At 41.4% G+C, this 17,677-nt stretch overlaps 1 protein-coding gene across 3 annotated transcripts in view; it reads right to left on the bottom strand.

Moving 5' to 3' along the window:
- Nucleotides 1-22: 22 nt before the first annotated feature.
- Sox102F (transcription factor Sox102F) overlaps nucleotides 23-17,677 on the bottom strand; it is a 376,128-nt gene continuing 358,473 nt past the window's right edge. For all 3 annotated transcript variants that reach the window (XM_073089569.1, XM_073089571.1, XM_073089570.1), the window contains 3 exons: nucleotides 12,186-12,408; nucleotides 3,491-3,785; nucleotides 23-3,274 (listed from right to left, as the gene is read on the bottom strand). In XM_073089569.1, the coding sequence (XP_072945670.1) occupies nucleotides 3,025-3,274; nucleotides 3,491-3,785; nucleotides 12,186-12,408 (768 nt within the window). In that variant the 3' untranslated portion in view covers nucleotides 23-3,024. The remainder of the gene's footprint in view (nucleotides 3,275-3,490; nucleotides 3,786-12,185; nucleotides 12,409-17,677) is intronic.

Here is a 17,677-nt window from a genome sequence, read left to right as displayed (position 1 = left end):
AAAGGTAAATGAAACAAGAAAATATTTTTAAATTTTTACTTTTATTAAACTTTTGGGTTTTGGCACAACTTTTGAATAATGTGTCCTGGTTCATACCTACTAGGTATTAAAACCTAATTTCTACCTACTTATTTTGCGAAGACATATCCAGTGGAAATTTCAACAAATAAATCTCAATCGTTGTAAAATAATTAAGTTAAAAACGATAAAAATAACAAATTCCTTTCTAAGTACAAAATAGCGAAGTAATAACTCGTAAGTTACTGTAACAGAACTAAAAGAAGAGGTTTAAAGTTAAACAATATAAATAGCCTTCGTTCGACTAAGCTTGTACGCAAGAACAATATGGCAAGTTGAGTTACTATACAATAAGAAAGATGTGACCTGACAAGTTAAATAAATAGAAATATTCAGTATGAAAATCGACCGAGATCTATGCGAGTTGCATACGAATTAAGCATCGATCATTAAATAACCACAATTACTAACGTTTACATCAAAATATCGCATATTTACAATGGGATTCAACATAAAAATAAATAATTTAACGGCACTGTCTAAACCCTTAACATTTACTAAGATAATACACACTACGTAATCGATAAACATTAAGTTCACGTACACAATAATTTATTTATGCTTATTATTCTAACGCTACTTTCACGTCGAATACATATTACTGGCATACAATAATAGGGCGAGCGCACATCACTACGCATTCGGACACGAAATAACATCTCGAACTAGGAATGATTATTCTGTTTCATCCGATACCTAAATAATCCGATTGGATAAAAAAACTACGATAAACGAAGTGATCCGCACTCTCCATCAGTTCGTAAAAAAGAAAACAAGAAATTATAATTAGAAAAATAAATAACAAAAATAAAAAATGGCAATCAACGACATCACCGACCAATCTGATTTTACAATTAATATCTATACAACTTTGTTTGTCTATCATATAACTATTCAAGATATTATGCTTGTCAACTACTGCTTAGTCTAGATCTACAGATTTAAATTGCACGATTCGATAAAGCGAATATTTGATTTTATTTTAATAGTATAAGTATCCCACAGTGTCGGTGGGTTATCTACAAATCGAATAAAAATGGAAGTAGATAGTCTAGTCGTTATGTTAAGTGAATTGACAATCACTGAATTGACCGCCTCCCATGTTCGAAGATACTACAAGAATACAGAAATACAAGGAAACATTACATCAATGTATTCGTGTATTCTTATAAGTATAAGTAATATTCCGAATACAATTTTTATTTATAACTTACTCAACAATCGATTTTAACGATATTTGTTGATGATCTCATCTAAATACATATTTACGAAATTTTCATTCTACTTTTGATTACACAGGATAATGACTTTAATTATATCAACGCATATTAAATGCTTAAGTTTTAAAATTTAAGTGTCAAGAAAATTTGGATTAGAAAAATAATTACTTGTTACGTCATTTGTTCTATTGTAATTGTCCGATTTTTAACAATAATGCTTTCGTCTAGCAACATAAACATCCTATCCAGAAGAATTTGGGCGTTTGAGAAAGTCAAAAACTGTTTAGGGTTGTCAAAAAATGAAGATTATTTTTATCTACAGACATTGAACGTGCCAGGCCCATGCCTTAGCAGTCAAAATCATACATTTTATTTAATATTTTGACAGGCACGGCCCGTGTATGCGACAGCGTTTCGGTACATATGAATACATTAATACAAATTGTATACGAGAATAATATTTTCGACATGTCTGTCTCACGATGTAAATGAATCCTTAATGGACCATTTATATCTACAAACATCGTATGTGTCGGAACAAGGTCCATAGCAAAAATCATATCGTGTTATACAACGTGTATGAACACATTTTATCATTCGTAACATCACCGCGCAGACAGGTCGTGCCTATCAAAATATTTTGTCTGATACGTAACGTTCAATGTCTGTACATTTAAACGGGGCCTAAATCTTAACATGGTGTGGGAAGATATACAAAATGTTACTCTAACTATAGCACTATCAGATCCATTACCTTCCAACTAAGTCTATGAGTATTACAATCATTACGTTTAACACTTTCTCACTGGTTTCAATAAACAGTTTTTGTGTTCAAAACACTTAAATTTTCAAGCATTCCGCTTCAAATTTTTGGTTTGATACGTTTTAGTCTCTTAGCTCTACACCATCTAGAATTACAGTATATTAAATTTAACTACGATATACAATGGCCACACGATTGTAAGATTCAATACTACCTGATAAATACATTAACCGCTAAAACTAATCTCCGATCTTACTGATAACATTAGCCAAACATCGAAATGAAAAATATCAATATCTATCTACAGGGATTCAAGTCTATATACACTGAGTTGAGTAGTCAGTTATTCGGAAACACTAGTTTACACATAATTATATAATGAATAAGTTTATCTATATACACTTCTCTAATTGTTGGTTTCATTTGGCACATTTTATTTCGAAATAATAGTGCCGAAATTAGGCGAGCCCAGTCGCTTTCGCGGTCTAGAACAAATTTTACACAGTAGGTTAACGTGTCCATCCCTAGGATTTTCTTAAATCACTAATGGAATAATCTCATAATAATATTAATTAGATATTCGTATAATAAACGAGAGATCCGATTGCGACACTGGCATCCAAACAAGTTACCATAACTTGAAATTTCAATTCAATAAAAACAATACATTTCGTAAGTAACATCAACACAAAAATATGTAAAAAATCGTTCGAATCTTTACAATATAAAATCCAAGCGCGCGTCGACGAGTCCAGTCACGAGAGGTCTACGAACCTCTTAACACTAAATAGTTTAACACGGGATCACTGACAGAGAAACTACGAAATCCGTTCGAATGTTCTTCGGGGCAGTTCTCGGTTCCAGACGGTTCTGGAACGTTCTAGAAGGTTCCGTTTACCAGGGGTGGTGCGAGGGCAGGGGGTGGGGCGCGGCGTGCGGGTAGGGCCAGCCGCGCGCCTGACCTCAATCTTCCTCGCGCGGCGACAGTGGGGGCGAGAACGCGGGGTTCATGTAGTTGCCTCCATTCGGTGGTGGCGAAGAGTTTGAGGGTCCCGGGGACGACAACGAGGGCAGGAAGCCCAGCTCGCTGCCGCCGTCTCGGCACCACAGTTGCCTCATCTCCTGCCGGCGGCTACGCATCAGATTCTTGTACTCCGATATCCGCATCTTCTTTCCGTCGACTATGCAAGTCCTCTTCGGTCTGGGCCGGTACCTGTAAAATATTTACATTACATTACTAAGGACACAGATACCAAATGAAAAGAAGTCGGTTAAATGAAATTAGGACGGATTTCGTATAGTACCTAGGTAAACGGAATTAAATGAACTCAGAAACACCAACAACAGATGTAGTTTCACACGTGGACGACCAATCACTGCCCCGCAAAATTCATAGTTCTGATTTATTATAGCTTTTTTAGTATCTTACCTGTAATCAGGATGTTTCTCCATGTGCAGCTTAGACAATCTGGACTGCTCCTCGTAGTACGGTTGTTTCTCCGCATTGGACATGGCCTTCCATCTAGCTCCGAGGATCTTGGAGATGTTAGAGTTGTGCATGTCAGGGCATGCCTTGAGTATCTTCCTGCGCTCGTCCTTAGCCCAAACCATGAATGCGTTCATTGGTCTCTTGATGTGAGGCTTGCCAGCCTCATCGCGTTTGGGCTGTCGCACTAATTTCGCCTTCTCTGCTTCTTCTGGCGGAGACTGTCCCCAGGATGAAGCTGGAAATTTAAAGTAAAACACATATAATTATCGCTCTTCAAGGTTTTCAATTGACGAGAATTTTAAATGTTTTTTTTGTTAGGATACTAAATTTAATGCACTACAAAAAAATATACAACCCTGGATTAGATCGAACCTACGAAAAGTATGAAGTTACAAAACATGTTCAATTGGAACAGACAAATCTTGGGAAAATCCGGTTATAAAACAACCATTGAAATTCAAAGTAGTTACCGGCATCAATTAGTTTTAATATTTGAACGTGCGAGGTTCGACTTGTACGTTCATTAAATTATATGAGCGACATTTATAATAAAACCCACCTACTTTCCAAAATATTTGTGAAATGCTAATGCCCTTTTATGCTGAGCACATCACGAAACAATGTTAATTGAAACTAGTCTTTAAGATGATAGAGTTTACATATTTATTTCGCTCCGTGCGCTCAGAAGCACCGCTAAGCTGTGCTATAAATTATTAGCGACAGAGAATGCCGGTTGTTAAACAATCGTTAAAGAGAGATTAAGACAGAATGACTATTCCAAAATACATAATGCTTTATGTGTTTATATCCAATCGGAATGAGATGTCAAACTAGTATTAGAGAGGATAGTTCTCAGCAAAAAGTAACGGACCACTTTGTCCAGGAAAATAATTATACATTTTTATAATTAGTAATTATTTGGAAATAAGTAGGTATTTGTTTTTGCGATAATATTAAGAGGTAACGGTCATTTACGGTAGGAAGCTATAACACGCTTGGAACATTGTACCTAGGTACGTAGGGTAGGTACTTGATAGTTAAGTAAATATAATTTTTCATTGAATTTTAAACATACGAGTACCTAACAAATAAATATCTTTTGAATTAAACAAGACAAAAATTGTTTTCTTGTCATTTTTAAATTACATGAAGTTATAAAAAAGGTATAAAAATAATTATTATAATCTGCTATATTTTTTATTAAAATTTTTGACATTGTCAATTTCAAACTGTCGTAAGATACAGTCGAGCGCACAATGTAATCGACTCAGTAGATGCAAGTTTAATGGCAACAAATCTAAACATAGTTCGGAATTAACAGCTGTTGTTATGATGTATTTACGACCTATTCTCCATCTGACAGAGGGACGGACAAAGTATTTTTATGGTGATGAATTCATTAGAACGCATTATGATTAGCGCCACAAATCAAATTTGGAATGCAGTTCATCTGATCTGTGAGAATAAGGCTGGGATTAAATTTAATCTGTACATTTATTTTAAATTATTAAGCACCTGCTTGGATACTTTTAATAGAATCACATCAAAACTACTCATTATAGTTAGGTATGGTTCAGAAATATTGTTATGATGTTATTTAATGTAATTCAAAATTAGATTGCAACAAAGGAATACACTTATGCTGAACTAATAAGTCGCCATTTTCATCAATAACAGATATAGGTACCTAGTTATATAAGTACTCGCGAGACTCCAATATGATAAATTTTATTTTTATGTTTAAAATTAAATTAAGACCTCTGAAACCTAAGTTTGAAAGTAGTATTCTTATCATTGTAGGTATTCTTCTTCCCTACAATTTATAAACTAGAACACAGCGGCGTTCGACAACTGCTATTATAAGACAGAACTAGCTGGGCTTCCACCTCCAATGCCCAAACTACATAGAATCCTATTTCATAAATTCCAGATATTTCTACTATGATCAGTAGGAATGTACATGTACCATGTGTCAACAGACATGGAATCTCGACGTGAGGGATCCGTTACCAAGTGTCCACACAATTAATAAGCTTCGTACGGAAACGACCTCTCAAAGCGAAAGCATTCCTCGAATTAATTTGACACGCTGTTAGATAATTTATTACATCCTACGTTGGTTGATTCGCGTGATACCAAATTTCTATGCTAAAAGTCAGTCAGTACTATTATGCTCGTAATTGGACGTAAAATGTAGTCACAGTGCTAGGACCTCATTTTGAAAGCTAAGTAGGGGAAAATTAGGCTCGAAAAAGTTTCTTTGCTTTTTAAAATGTTTACCGGAACCCTATTGATATCGGACTGGTACAGGTGGGATAGGTATCTATAGGGTTCAGATTCTATTCTCAGATAGGCATCCAAATTATGTATTTAGATTTACGATCTGTATCTGGGTGTTATATATTTATATTTGTGTATAATTACGTCACATTGAATACTTAGTGTGGATCTATGAGTATATGAAACGTTGTTAGTGTTAACTTAATTGATAATCTTTAACAAATTGTTAATTTACGTTACAATTCTGTATATTTTGTCAAATACGTGAATTTATCTAATTTTAACGAGAAATAAATATCTAAACTCATTTTTTTAATTAACATTCCGTAGAATTATAACCCAATACTTCATTAAACGTGTGAAATCATTTGAAAATAATTCCTCGGTAACCAAACCAATGACAGTTATTTTTATTAAAATCGCAGGTAAAAGGTTACATTCAAATAATTCTTATAATATTATGTAAAAATATTAAAGATTATATGTCCACGCGTTACTTAATCGTTATCGGGGCTATAAAACCATCAGCTTTTTATTTTTATTGTATTAAGGTTATAGAATTGATACAGGCTTACGTTATGATTTTTACTTTAAGCGACGAACATTATTTATTAATTTATGCAAGTATATGCATTTGTACTCGGAACATCCACCGCTTTGTATATTTACAGCTCATAAATTTTAAATCCATATTGTTGTGGATTAGGAATTGAATTTGAGGTTATTAATTTTTACAGTTATGATTTAGTACGAGATTTATTATTAGCCTTAACGGTATGTTTACGATGTGTTTTATTTTCATAAGAAAATTTACACTTGGCTAGTGTTAAATCGATTTACAATGCTTAGAATTTAGTACCTTACAAAATTAATCCAAACATTATAAATTAAACTTCTTAATTAACGATTTCCTTTAAAATACCAAATTATATGGAATATAAATAGTTAATTTCTTTAAATAATGTTCGTATTTAAATTGTCTAAATAACAGAATGGTAACTAAGTTTTGATTTAATTATCCTTTTGTTATAGTAGTATCTACTATATTGTGTATAATAATACTAACCTAATTAGTTAGCAAATTTTAAATGAACACAATTTTTGAGCGCGATTGTACATCGCGGTGGGATGAGCCGAGGGCCGGAAGCCCGCGTCTTAAGAGCCATCTATCGCATTTCTCGCGATTCTCTTGTTTTAAAGGAAACGAAACGCCACCAGTTTTGTAACCATTTTGGCTTGGGTACCCGCCAACTATTCGCTAAAGTTCATTTCATGGCTTAGTTATAGCTATTAGAGTGTGATCATTTTGTATGTTTTGACGTAAAGTGTGAGTACTGAGTAATTATGATTTGTTAGTAACAAGTTAGGTGCGTTGCTAAATGCTTATGCGAGATATCATTTAAAAAAATACGTATATAGACAAATAGAGACAAATAGAGACAAATAGGGACAAATAGGTATCTACATATTTAAATAATTTAATTCATACGAGTACCTGCTTAGGTTTGTGATGTACTTAGGTACCCTAATTGAAGAAAAGTTCCATAAAATAAAATAAAGAAATAGGTACCTAATTATTTTTGTACCTACAAATTTAAAATATAAAAATAAATACATTTTGGTTTAACAAAAAAAAAACACTTGATTCAAATAAGTGAGCTTATAAAATGATACCTAACCAACTTGAATAATATAACTATTATTAAACATTTTTATGTTATTTACCTACTGACGTAAGTATCAAATCTGTTTATAAAAATCGATATCTTTACGCAAAAGCTAGCCTCGTTTTGAACCACATAAATCCACGAAAATCATGTTATAAAACATTTGAAATACAGAGAGCAGACGTGTACAAATAACTCTTAATGTTCGTAGCGCAATAATATAAATCTCAGTTGAGGATTTAGAATGAACCGAAGATGATTATTGAGCGCAATTAATATCTCTAAAGTAGGTACCCACGTTACCCATATCTCAGTGTTACGACATCTTGACCGTTACCTAACTGTTAGTTGTGAACGTGAGTTTGTTATTAAATAATAATTAAAAATGAGGAAAATATTATATACTAATAGAACCGTAGTAGTAAATTAAAATGAGCGGCCGTGCTACTATTGTCTCACTTAGGAGCTTGTATCTAAAGATTTAGAAAACTTGATACCGTGTTTTAGAAATACTAACAGCGCCATCTCTTGATGCGTGGACACACCTTCTTTTTATGTTAGGTATACTTTTCTATGACATGAAATATTGGTAGGATAAAATATTGGTTACGAGCTATTGCCCGCGGCTTCACTCGCGTTACGAAGTAATATTTTCATCCCCTTGGGGGTAGAATTGATCAAAATCCTTTCTTAGCGCATGTCACGTCATAACATCTACCTGCATGCCAAATTTCAGCCCGATCCGTCCAGTGGTTTGGGCTGTGCGTTGATAGATCACTATGCCAGTCAGTCATCTTTGAGTTATATATATTTAGATAACATAAGCACGAGCAACAGCTTTTATTAAAAAAGTAGATACTTAAAAATTATGCTTGAATTTTTTGTTCTGCCCTTAATTAAGTATTACAAACAATAAAAATAATACTTATTTAATCAGGTAGTTTTTTTATTATAATTTTCAATTTTTTATATTGTTCCACTAATTTGGAACTAAAAAAAATAGACTTCTTTGTTATGACCTGTTCCTTCGCTATCAATAATAGGTAATATGTCCCTATTTTCATGAAATTCCCGGATAGTCCTAACGAAGCACGTTTCCTAGAGCAGGTGTCGTCGAAAACTGTCGCGACACCAGTGTCAAGAAACGCACATCGACATTTACCGCATTACAACGTTTCCCCAGCGCACGAAATGTATTAATTATATTTAGCAATTAAACTGGAACATCAAAATGTTTGGCGGCGACACGGGACATTTCTTCATATTCGCATTTCTCCACGCAACCACCTATTTATTTAAGCCGATTCCTTGTTTATTTTTGTCTGTTACGTAACTGGGATTTGTGTTATTAATATTGATTCTATGGATAACGGGACAGTCAACGTATTAATGTTTGAAGGTGAATCGTTTGTGGTTGGACTTTAGAGGCATCATCGCCACACCTCCTGCGTTGTAACAGCAAAGCACTGCTGACTTCTGTTTTGATATGGTTTTGATGACGAAACTTCATTACTTACTTCTTAGAATCAGCAAAACAGCTGTGGCCGATCTCACGTAGGACTTTTTCTAAATGGGATTAATTACAGATGTTCATGACGAGAATGGAAGTAAGCAGTCAAACAAGTCAGCATCTGATGGAAGATGGACTGCATGCTACTCCAATATATATTTTTTTAAATAATAAATTTATTTATTTCATGAAGCATTACAAAGGTATATTTGCATATTCTTGAGGTAATCGTTATATAATAGTAATTTTTTAACATAATTAAGTATCGTCAGCTGCCTAAATTGGGCAAAAAAACCTGTAAATATAGGCAACTGAACTCTCCCTAAAGTGTGTCTGAGTTACTATGTAATCTGATTAATTTTAATTTATATAAACTTATACATAACAATATTGCTTCTGATTTTTTTAATATAATTTAGATCAAGTAATTTATAAAATAGTTTAGATTCATTAAGTTATAAAATTAAATATGTACCTATTTTAAAAACACCTTACCTTATCTATGCGTGCTTAAATTGCTAGTAGCTAGGTACCGTTTAGTCATACGGCACGCAGGAAATTGTATTATAAGCAATATTTTCTTAGTGAAAGTTGTTTCTCGGAGTCCTTAGGGTTACGTGATAAGTGGTTGAGACGTAATTTTTATTGCACCATAGTTATTCGTTGTACCTACTTATACAATTATATAATGTACCTGTAGGTACATTTTATCTCTACTAAATACAAACAAAACAGACTAACAACAGTCTTGTTATATTTTCTAAAATCGTTAGGTACGTAGTCTCACAAGAATAATAAAATCGGTAAAATTACTTTGAGACACAAATTGCACATTTTATAAACGGTGTAAACTTTTTATGATTATGTCGAATAATTATATAGACCCGTTAATGTGCACATGATGGTATTATTTTAAGCGTTGTAGCACAAGCACCTAGAACAATATGACTTTACATACTAAACACAATTGGAATTACTTGTACAATTGTTCCTAATTCCTATAGGTATCTTTTTTTTTGTTGACGAGGGGGAAACCTTCAAAAGGTCCCCGACGCCATGGGAGTGACGCCGGGTTATGTGGGACTTTTAGTGCGGTTCCGGGGGGTTTTAGTGCGGTAAGAGTCCCACATAACCCTGTGTCGCTCCCACGGCATCGGGTACCTTTTGAAGGTTACCCCCTCGTGAAAAAACAAAGATCCATTTCCCGATAATTTTCCCTACACACTTATACACAAACCTTTCCAAACTGTATTTTAAAATGAAAAGAAAACAATTGTTCTCAAATTCTACGTAGTGTCTCATTTGCCACACGTGTTGTGATTTGTGAGACCTTCCATTATTGTATTTAACAGGGCTGAGTTCACCCGCGTGCTAATAAATGATTTGATTAGACAGCCGTACCAATATTTTTGGATCACTTACGTGCGAGCGACGTATGTCTACGTCATAAGAGTGATGCCATGTAGCATCTTTTATACGGGACGTCTTTACCGACCCAAAGAAATGCGACAAAAACAATTAATTTGTAACTACAATAGCAATATACGAGTAGATATGTGATGGAATTGCTATCATACGTATTCTAAATTCGGAATAAAATGTAACTTAGATTGGGTTACGATTGACAGCGTAAATTTTAAATTATCTATAGGAATTATTTACGGAATTATTTCATCTTGAGACATGTAATTTTAAGAATAAAAGTAACTCTTACCTATCTCTACATACATTTGCAAGGAATTACTTTTCCGTTTGTCCTCATATTACACAGTCTTCAATATGTACCTATTAAGTTTATGTACCGCTTATGGTTCACTTAATTTGCGCAATTAAAAATCATTACATTTTTAAACCGCATCTGTCATCTAAATATTGTCGAATTCGCGACATATCCGACATTTAAAATTCCCGTTTTTTTCCCTACATTTTTTATATTCCTTCAACATGGTCACCCTGGTCGCAGTTTATCTGATTCACAGCACGTGTTGGGATGCGTTGTCGGAAGACACTGATATAAGCTACATTTTTTATGCCGCTGTAAACGGTATTACTAACCTAGATCTAAAATCTAGACAGACGTTTATACTAGACGTTTTTTGTGACGCAAGACTTTTTGCACGCTGATTTAATCTACGTTAATATTTTAATAAGTTACTATAGATACATATCATCAATTTATTATTAGGTAATATGATTGCATTGAACTATTTTTATACTTTAAGTAATATATCTACCTAGATACCTGTAGGTAGGTAAATACTATACATATATATTTGTCGATTTATAAAGAGTAACGGATGAAAATATTAAAATCATTATTCATTGAGTGAAATGATTTTACTAAATTAAAAATTATTTTTGTACGTACCTTAATATAAGAATAAGTTATTAATCAAAATCTTAATATGTGCCTATGTATATATGTAGGTACATTGAGTGTACCTAGGTACTAAATAAATAAATAAAAACCTAATACTAACAGTTCTTCGGCTGCTACAAAAATTTTATTACATGTTAATTATAGAAGATTCGCGCGAACAGATTTGCAACAGTTGAAAAAATATCTAATTTTAGTACATCTACGTACTACGTATTTATACATTATCTTAATGTGATGTTATTACAAACTTTCATTAGTTCACAAGTGTACTAGATTAAATTACAAATATCTTTAAATTGCTTTTGCTTGATAATGAAGCGTTAAATGTCACGACGTTAACTTTTAAAAACGACGTTAACGTTTTTTGGAAACCTTTATATGTTATCATCTCAGAGTTTAATAAATAAAGAAATTCTTAAAGATGTGTAAAGTCTACCAATTCGCGTTTGATCAGCTTTCTTTTATAATACAAAAGTAGCAGAGGAGCATGCAGTCCACCTGGTGGTAAGTGGCTACTGCAACTGATTAGATATTCCTACGCGATGCGTCGCTACCCCTGAGGACTAAGCTGGAACGCCTCGGAAAAGTATGTCTCCACACCCTTCTAAACGGAACACAGCGGCGCATAACATTGTTGTTATTAGAAATAGGTATGGCGGTGGTGACGCCGAAGTCGAACCACAAAGGGTTCTACCACCTTCTAATATTTTCTTTGGCGACGCGATTCATTTCTATATTCAGAGCGGACTAGCAGTTTTACGCGAACTATACCTTACATAATTAAATATATATACTCACTGTTACAAGCCGAGTTGTAATCGTCATCCTTTTGCATGTAGGGCGTGTTGTCCTCCATGGGCGGGTAGGGCACGAACCGAGGCAGCATGATGGACTGCGCGGGGGAGGGGGAGCGCTGCTTGCTGAGGTTTAAGGGCGCGTCGGGGTCCTGCGGGGGAGGGGAGCGCGCGCTGGCCGTCAGCTGGGCGAGCTGGGCTGTCGCTGGCCATGGGTTCTGGACCACCTGGAAGAGGAGCAAATAATTAAATTTGTTTATAAATTTCCCTAGGGTTTTTATTAGTTATAACTGCATAATTAGATACAAATTCATATTTTTTAATAAGCAATTTTTTTTTAATTACAGAGTAATTCAAAGTTGATCTTCATGTGTAAAAAAAAAATGAATTTTTGCCCGGTGGATTTTGGCGATTCACATCCAAAAACAGGATCATCGAAAATTAAAACTTTGCCGTGGAGAAACTTGTGAGACCTTAACTATGACCTCTTAGGATCTTAGTCTAAGGCTCCAACCCTTCTTCATTATTTGGCTACAATTGGTGACAAAATAGAATATGTGTAGCGTAAACTACTATAGGTATAGGTAAATGCAGAGAGAGACACGTGCAAGTTTTTATAATAATTCAGTAAAAAAATACAGTAGACATAAAACACCTAGAAGTGATCGAAAAGGTTGCGGATAAATCCCGCAACCTAAAGGGAGATATGATGCGCACCTTACGTTTGGCTGTGCGCCACGTCCAGGCGGCAGCTACGGAAGTAGTGCAGAGGGCAACCACTGCACACCTTGAGCGGGAGAACGCCACGCTGCGCTCCCAACTCGCCGGACTGAATGGGAAGGTTGAGGCACTTACGGCGGAACTAGACCAGTTACGCCGTAAGAGTGCTTCAAATAGACCCGAGCCACCTCGATCTGAACCGAGGAGGCCCGCTAATGGGGAAGACGCTCTGATGGACCGAATCGGGTCCGTAATAGACCAAAAACTGGCGTCTTTTAGGGACGAGCTCTTCCCCGGCAGAGCGATTCGGCCTTCATTAGGGCAGAAGGTAGCGCCCGTTACGCCTGCGCGTCCTCCAGGGTCCAAAGCGCCGATGCGCCCTCCAGTAACGTCAACGTCAGTCGCACAAGCAGGGACGTGGGCGACTGTAGTAGGGCGCAAATCTAGGGCGAAGGAACGGCCTCCGCCCCCGACCCGAGTAGAGCCAGCCCGGAAGCAGTCTCCGAGTCGCGGGCGAGAAAAAAGTGCCACCCAGCGGCGACCTGCCGCCAATGCTGCACCGGCACCGGTGGCTCAGGCACCGAAAAAGGGTCGGGCCGGTAAGAGGAAGGCTGTCAAGCGGAGGCTTCCGCGAGTGCCGAAGTCGGCAGCAGTCACCGTGACGGTGCCCGAAGGGTCAAACGTCACCTACGCGGAGGTCATGAAGACCGCGAAGGGGCAAATTAAACTGCCTGATCTGGGTATCGCTGAGCTGCGCCAGAAGAGAGCCCTCAACGGCGGCTTGCTGCTTGAGGTGGCTGGCGAAGACAGTGCCGAGAAGGCCGACGCACTCGCAGGGAAGCTGCAAGCGGTTGTCGCGGGGATGGGAGTAAAGGTGACGAGACCCACAAAACAGGGGGAGGCCAGGGTGATGGATTTAGACGATTCCGTCACCCAGGAAGACGTTGCCGACGCCATCGCCGTGGCTTGCGGGTGCGTCACCGCCGACGTAAAAGTCGGGGAGATTCGGCGGAGGCCTTCAGCCTTGGGGACGGCATGGGTGCGCTGTCCTCTCACAGCCATCCGCAAGCTGGCCGCTGCAAAGCGAATTCTTGTCGGGTGGGTATCTGCCAGAGTGGAGATACTACCGGCTAGGTCGCTTCAATGCTTCCGTTGCCTCGAAATGGGGCATGCCCGGCACCAGTGCACCAGCACCAGGGATAGGAGCGCACTGTGCTACGTATGTGGCGAACCCGGCCATAGGGCGAGTCAATGCGGAGCACAGTCTCCGAAATGCGCCCTATGCGCAGACCTTGGTTGTCCATCTGACCACCGCTTGGGTAGCAAAAGGTGCAAGCCTCCGAAAAAGAGGAATAGAGGCAACGGAGGAGACGAGACAGCGGCCAAGACTGCTAGCTCGGCACGGACAGATGGGCCTGCGCATCCCAGCGCTTCGTCCCATTGTCCGCCAGCGGAAGCGATGGACTCCTAATGGATAGGTCTCCGTCACTTAAAATACTCCAGGGGAACCTAAACCACTGTCGCGGGGCGCAGGATTTGCTCCATCAATGCCTCGTAGACTGTTCGGTTTCTTTGGCTGTGGTGGCGGAGCCCTATAGAGTTCCGGAGCATCCGCGGTGGGTAGGAGACGATGCGCAGTCCGTAGCCGTGTACTGGGCGGGCGGAGAGGGAGATCCCCCGTGCTCCAGACTTCACTCCGAGCGGGGTATAGTCGCAGTGGAGTGGGGTCCCTTGGCGGTGTTAGGGTGCTATGTCTCCCCGAATTGCACCTTGGCGGCATTCGAGACGTTCCTGGACCGTGTGGCATACTGTGTTCGGTCCTGTCTTCCCCGACCGGTATTCGTGATGGGCGATTTTAACGCCCACTCGAGGGTTTGGGGAAACAGACGAGACAGTGTCAAGGGAAGGGCAACGCTCGAATGGGCAGCTGGGCTCGACCTACGTCTGCTGAATCGTGGCTCGGTCAGCACGTGCGTGCGGTGGCAGGGAGAGTCGGTCGTAGACCTTTCGTGGGCGACTCTTTCTGCCGAGCGCTTGGTCACGGGCTGGAGGGTGGCCGACGACCTAGTCACGTTGTCTGACCATCGCCACATATTGGTGGACGTAGTGTTACGGCTTCCGGCTGCGGATGTCCGCCGTACAAACGACCAGCCGCGTCGATGGGCAATGAAGCGGCTCAACCGAGACCTGCTCGTCGCTGCTGCTCATGTCGTGGACTGGTCATGCACCGCCGAGGTGGATGACCGGCTCGATCCCGAACGGGAGGCGATCCGGATCAGGGATGACATGGCGGCCATCTGCGATTCCGCGATGCCGCGTGTCAGACCTGGCTGGAGGCGCCCTGTGTACTGGTGGACGGAGTACATCGCACGGCTGCGTGCAGCCTGCCTGCGCGCCAGACGTCAGTACACTCGGGCTCGACGACGCCGGTCATCCAGCGCCGCGGAAAGGGAGGAGAAGTACGTGGAGTACCGGGCCGCAACAACACTGCTTCAGGGCGCAATCGCCGAAAGCAAGGCCCGGAACTGGAGCGCACTCGTGGAGGGGCTAGACCGGGACCCATGGGGACGCCCGTATAGGATGGTTCTCGGCAAGCTACGTCCATGGGTGCCTCCGCTCACGGAAACTCTCGACCCGCTTTTCGTGGACACAGTGGTGGACAGCTTGTTTCCAGGAACCACTGACGAAACGGGTTCTCCCGCCGCGACGCCGGATCTCCCTGAATGGTCGGACGACCTGACGGTCACCAGTTGCGAGCTCGACGGAGCAATCAGGCGCATGGCGAGGCGAAACACTGCTCCGGGGCCGGACGGAATCCCAGGTCAGGCTTGGGTCTTGGCGCTGACAGTACTGGGGGGGAGGCTGCAAAACTTGTACACCGCCTGCTTCCGTTATGGACGGTTTCCATCGGTATGGAGGCAGGCGCGGCTGGTGCTGTTGCACAAGTGGGGCAAGCCTCGGGACTCCCCATCAGCGTACAGACCCATCTGTCTGTTGGATGAGGTGGGCAAACTATTCGAGAGGATCATTTCCACTCGAATTAGTCAGCACTTAGCGTGCCACGGCCCGGACCTCTCCGAAAACCAGTTCGGCTTCCGGCAGCGACGTTCGACGGTGGACGCCATCCTTCGAGTCCGAACGCTCTCAGAGCAGGCCATATCCCAGGGTAGAGTAGTCTTGGCGTTAAGCCTAGACATAGTCAACGCTTTCAACTCTCTACCCTGGAGAGCGATTATGGAGGGCCTGTCCGTCCACCAAGTACCTTCATATTTAAGGGAGGTTTTAAAGGCCTACTTGTCGGACAGGCGTATCCGCTTCCCAGGTCGCTATGGGAGCGTTCACGGGAGGAACGTCATGCGCGGGGTACCGCAGGGTTCGGTACTGGGCCCACTACTGTGGAATATCGCGTACGACGCAGTGCTGAGAACGATGCTCCCACCAGGAGTAAGCATCGTCTGCTATGCCGATGACACCCTCGTTCTCGCTGAGGGGGTGTCGTTTTCGAGAACGGCTCGGCTAGCGGAACTCGGAGTGGCACGCGTCATAGCGAAGATCCGCGGGTTGGGCCTACAGGTAGCGTCCCAGAAAACCGAGGCGATATGGTTCCACGGCCGCAGGCCGAGAGTCGAGCCAGCTGAGACCTCAGTGCGCGTCGGGGAAACGGATGTCCGGATAGGCAGGTACATGAAGTACCTTGGCCTAATACTGGACAGCCGCTGGTGCTTTGACGAGCACTTCGACCCTCTCGTCCCCCGAATCCATAAGGTAGCGGGTGCTATGCATAGACTGCTGCCGAATCTCGGGGGACCAAGGGAAGAAGTCCGCCGCCTCTACGCGGGTGTGATACGCTCGATTGCGCTCTACGGTGCGCCGGTATGGTCGGACAAATTGTCTGCCAGCCGACGCCGTGCGCGGAAACTGAACTCCGCGCAACGTACGATCGCAATCAGAGTCGCCCGGGGGTATCGTACCATATCGTATGAGGCGGCGACAGTCCTGGGGCGGTGTCCGCCCCTGGACATTCTGGCGGATATGGACGCACGGGTCTTCCATAAGATCCGCGTCCTCCGTCAGAGGACGGAACCCTTCGACGAAGAGACGATCGGAGCGCTTCGGAGGAGAGCCAGATGGCGCGCTCTGAGGTGCTGGCGCGAACGGCTTCAGGAGCCTAGGAGCATACGCCAAAGGGTGGTTGACGCTATCCTACCGAACTTTCGGGCCTGGCTGAAGAGCAGGGGTAGAGTGACCTACCGCCTTACTCAGATACTCACCGGACATGGCTGTTTCGGTGAGTATCTGAACAGGATACAGAGGGAGGAGACGGCCCAGTGCTATCATTGCGGGCACGACGAGGATTCCGCACAGCACACGCTGCAGTACTGCCCAGCGTGGGAGTCGCAGCGGCGGATCCTCGTCGAAAAAGTGGGACCGGATCTCTCTCCGTCGGCCATCGTCGGGGCGATGGTTCAGCGTAGCGAAGCCTGGGACGGCATGATCACCTTCTGCGATGCAGTCATGTCCGCGAAGGAAGACGCCGAACGAGCAAGGGAGCGCGCTGAACCCGCTCGGAGGAGGAGTCGCCGCGGGCGTACGTAAAGGCCCCAGGCGCTGTGTCCCTGTAGTTTCGGGACCAGAATAGGGCTACGGTATCCCCTGCCTGTCGTAAGAGGCGACTAAAAGGGGGCTTCCGGGGTTGCGGGCGGCAAGAGTGGGTAGCTCGAACCGCCCGGTAAGCGACCCCGGGAAGGGCGGCGGTATGTGTGGTCGCATACCGTC

The sequence above is a fragment of the Epargyreus clarus genome, unplaced genomic scaffold (genome assembly GCF_041222505.1).
Source record: "Epargyreus clarus isolate Ecla_fem2 unplaced genomic scaffold, WU_Ecla_fem_2.2 ptg000029l, whole genome shotgun sequence".
NCBI lineage: Eukaryota > Metazoa > Arthropoda > Insecta > Lepidoptera > Hesperiidae > Epargyreus > Epargyreus clarus.
This window is presented reverse-complemented; position numbering and strand designations above follow the sequence as displayed.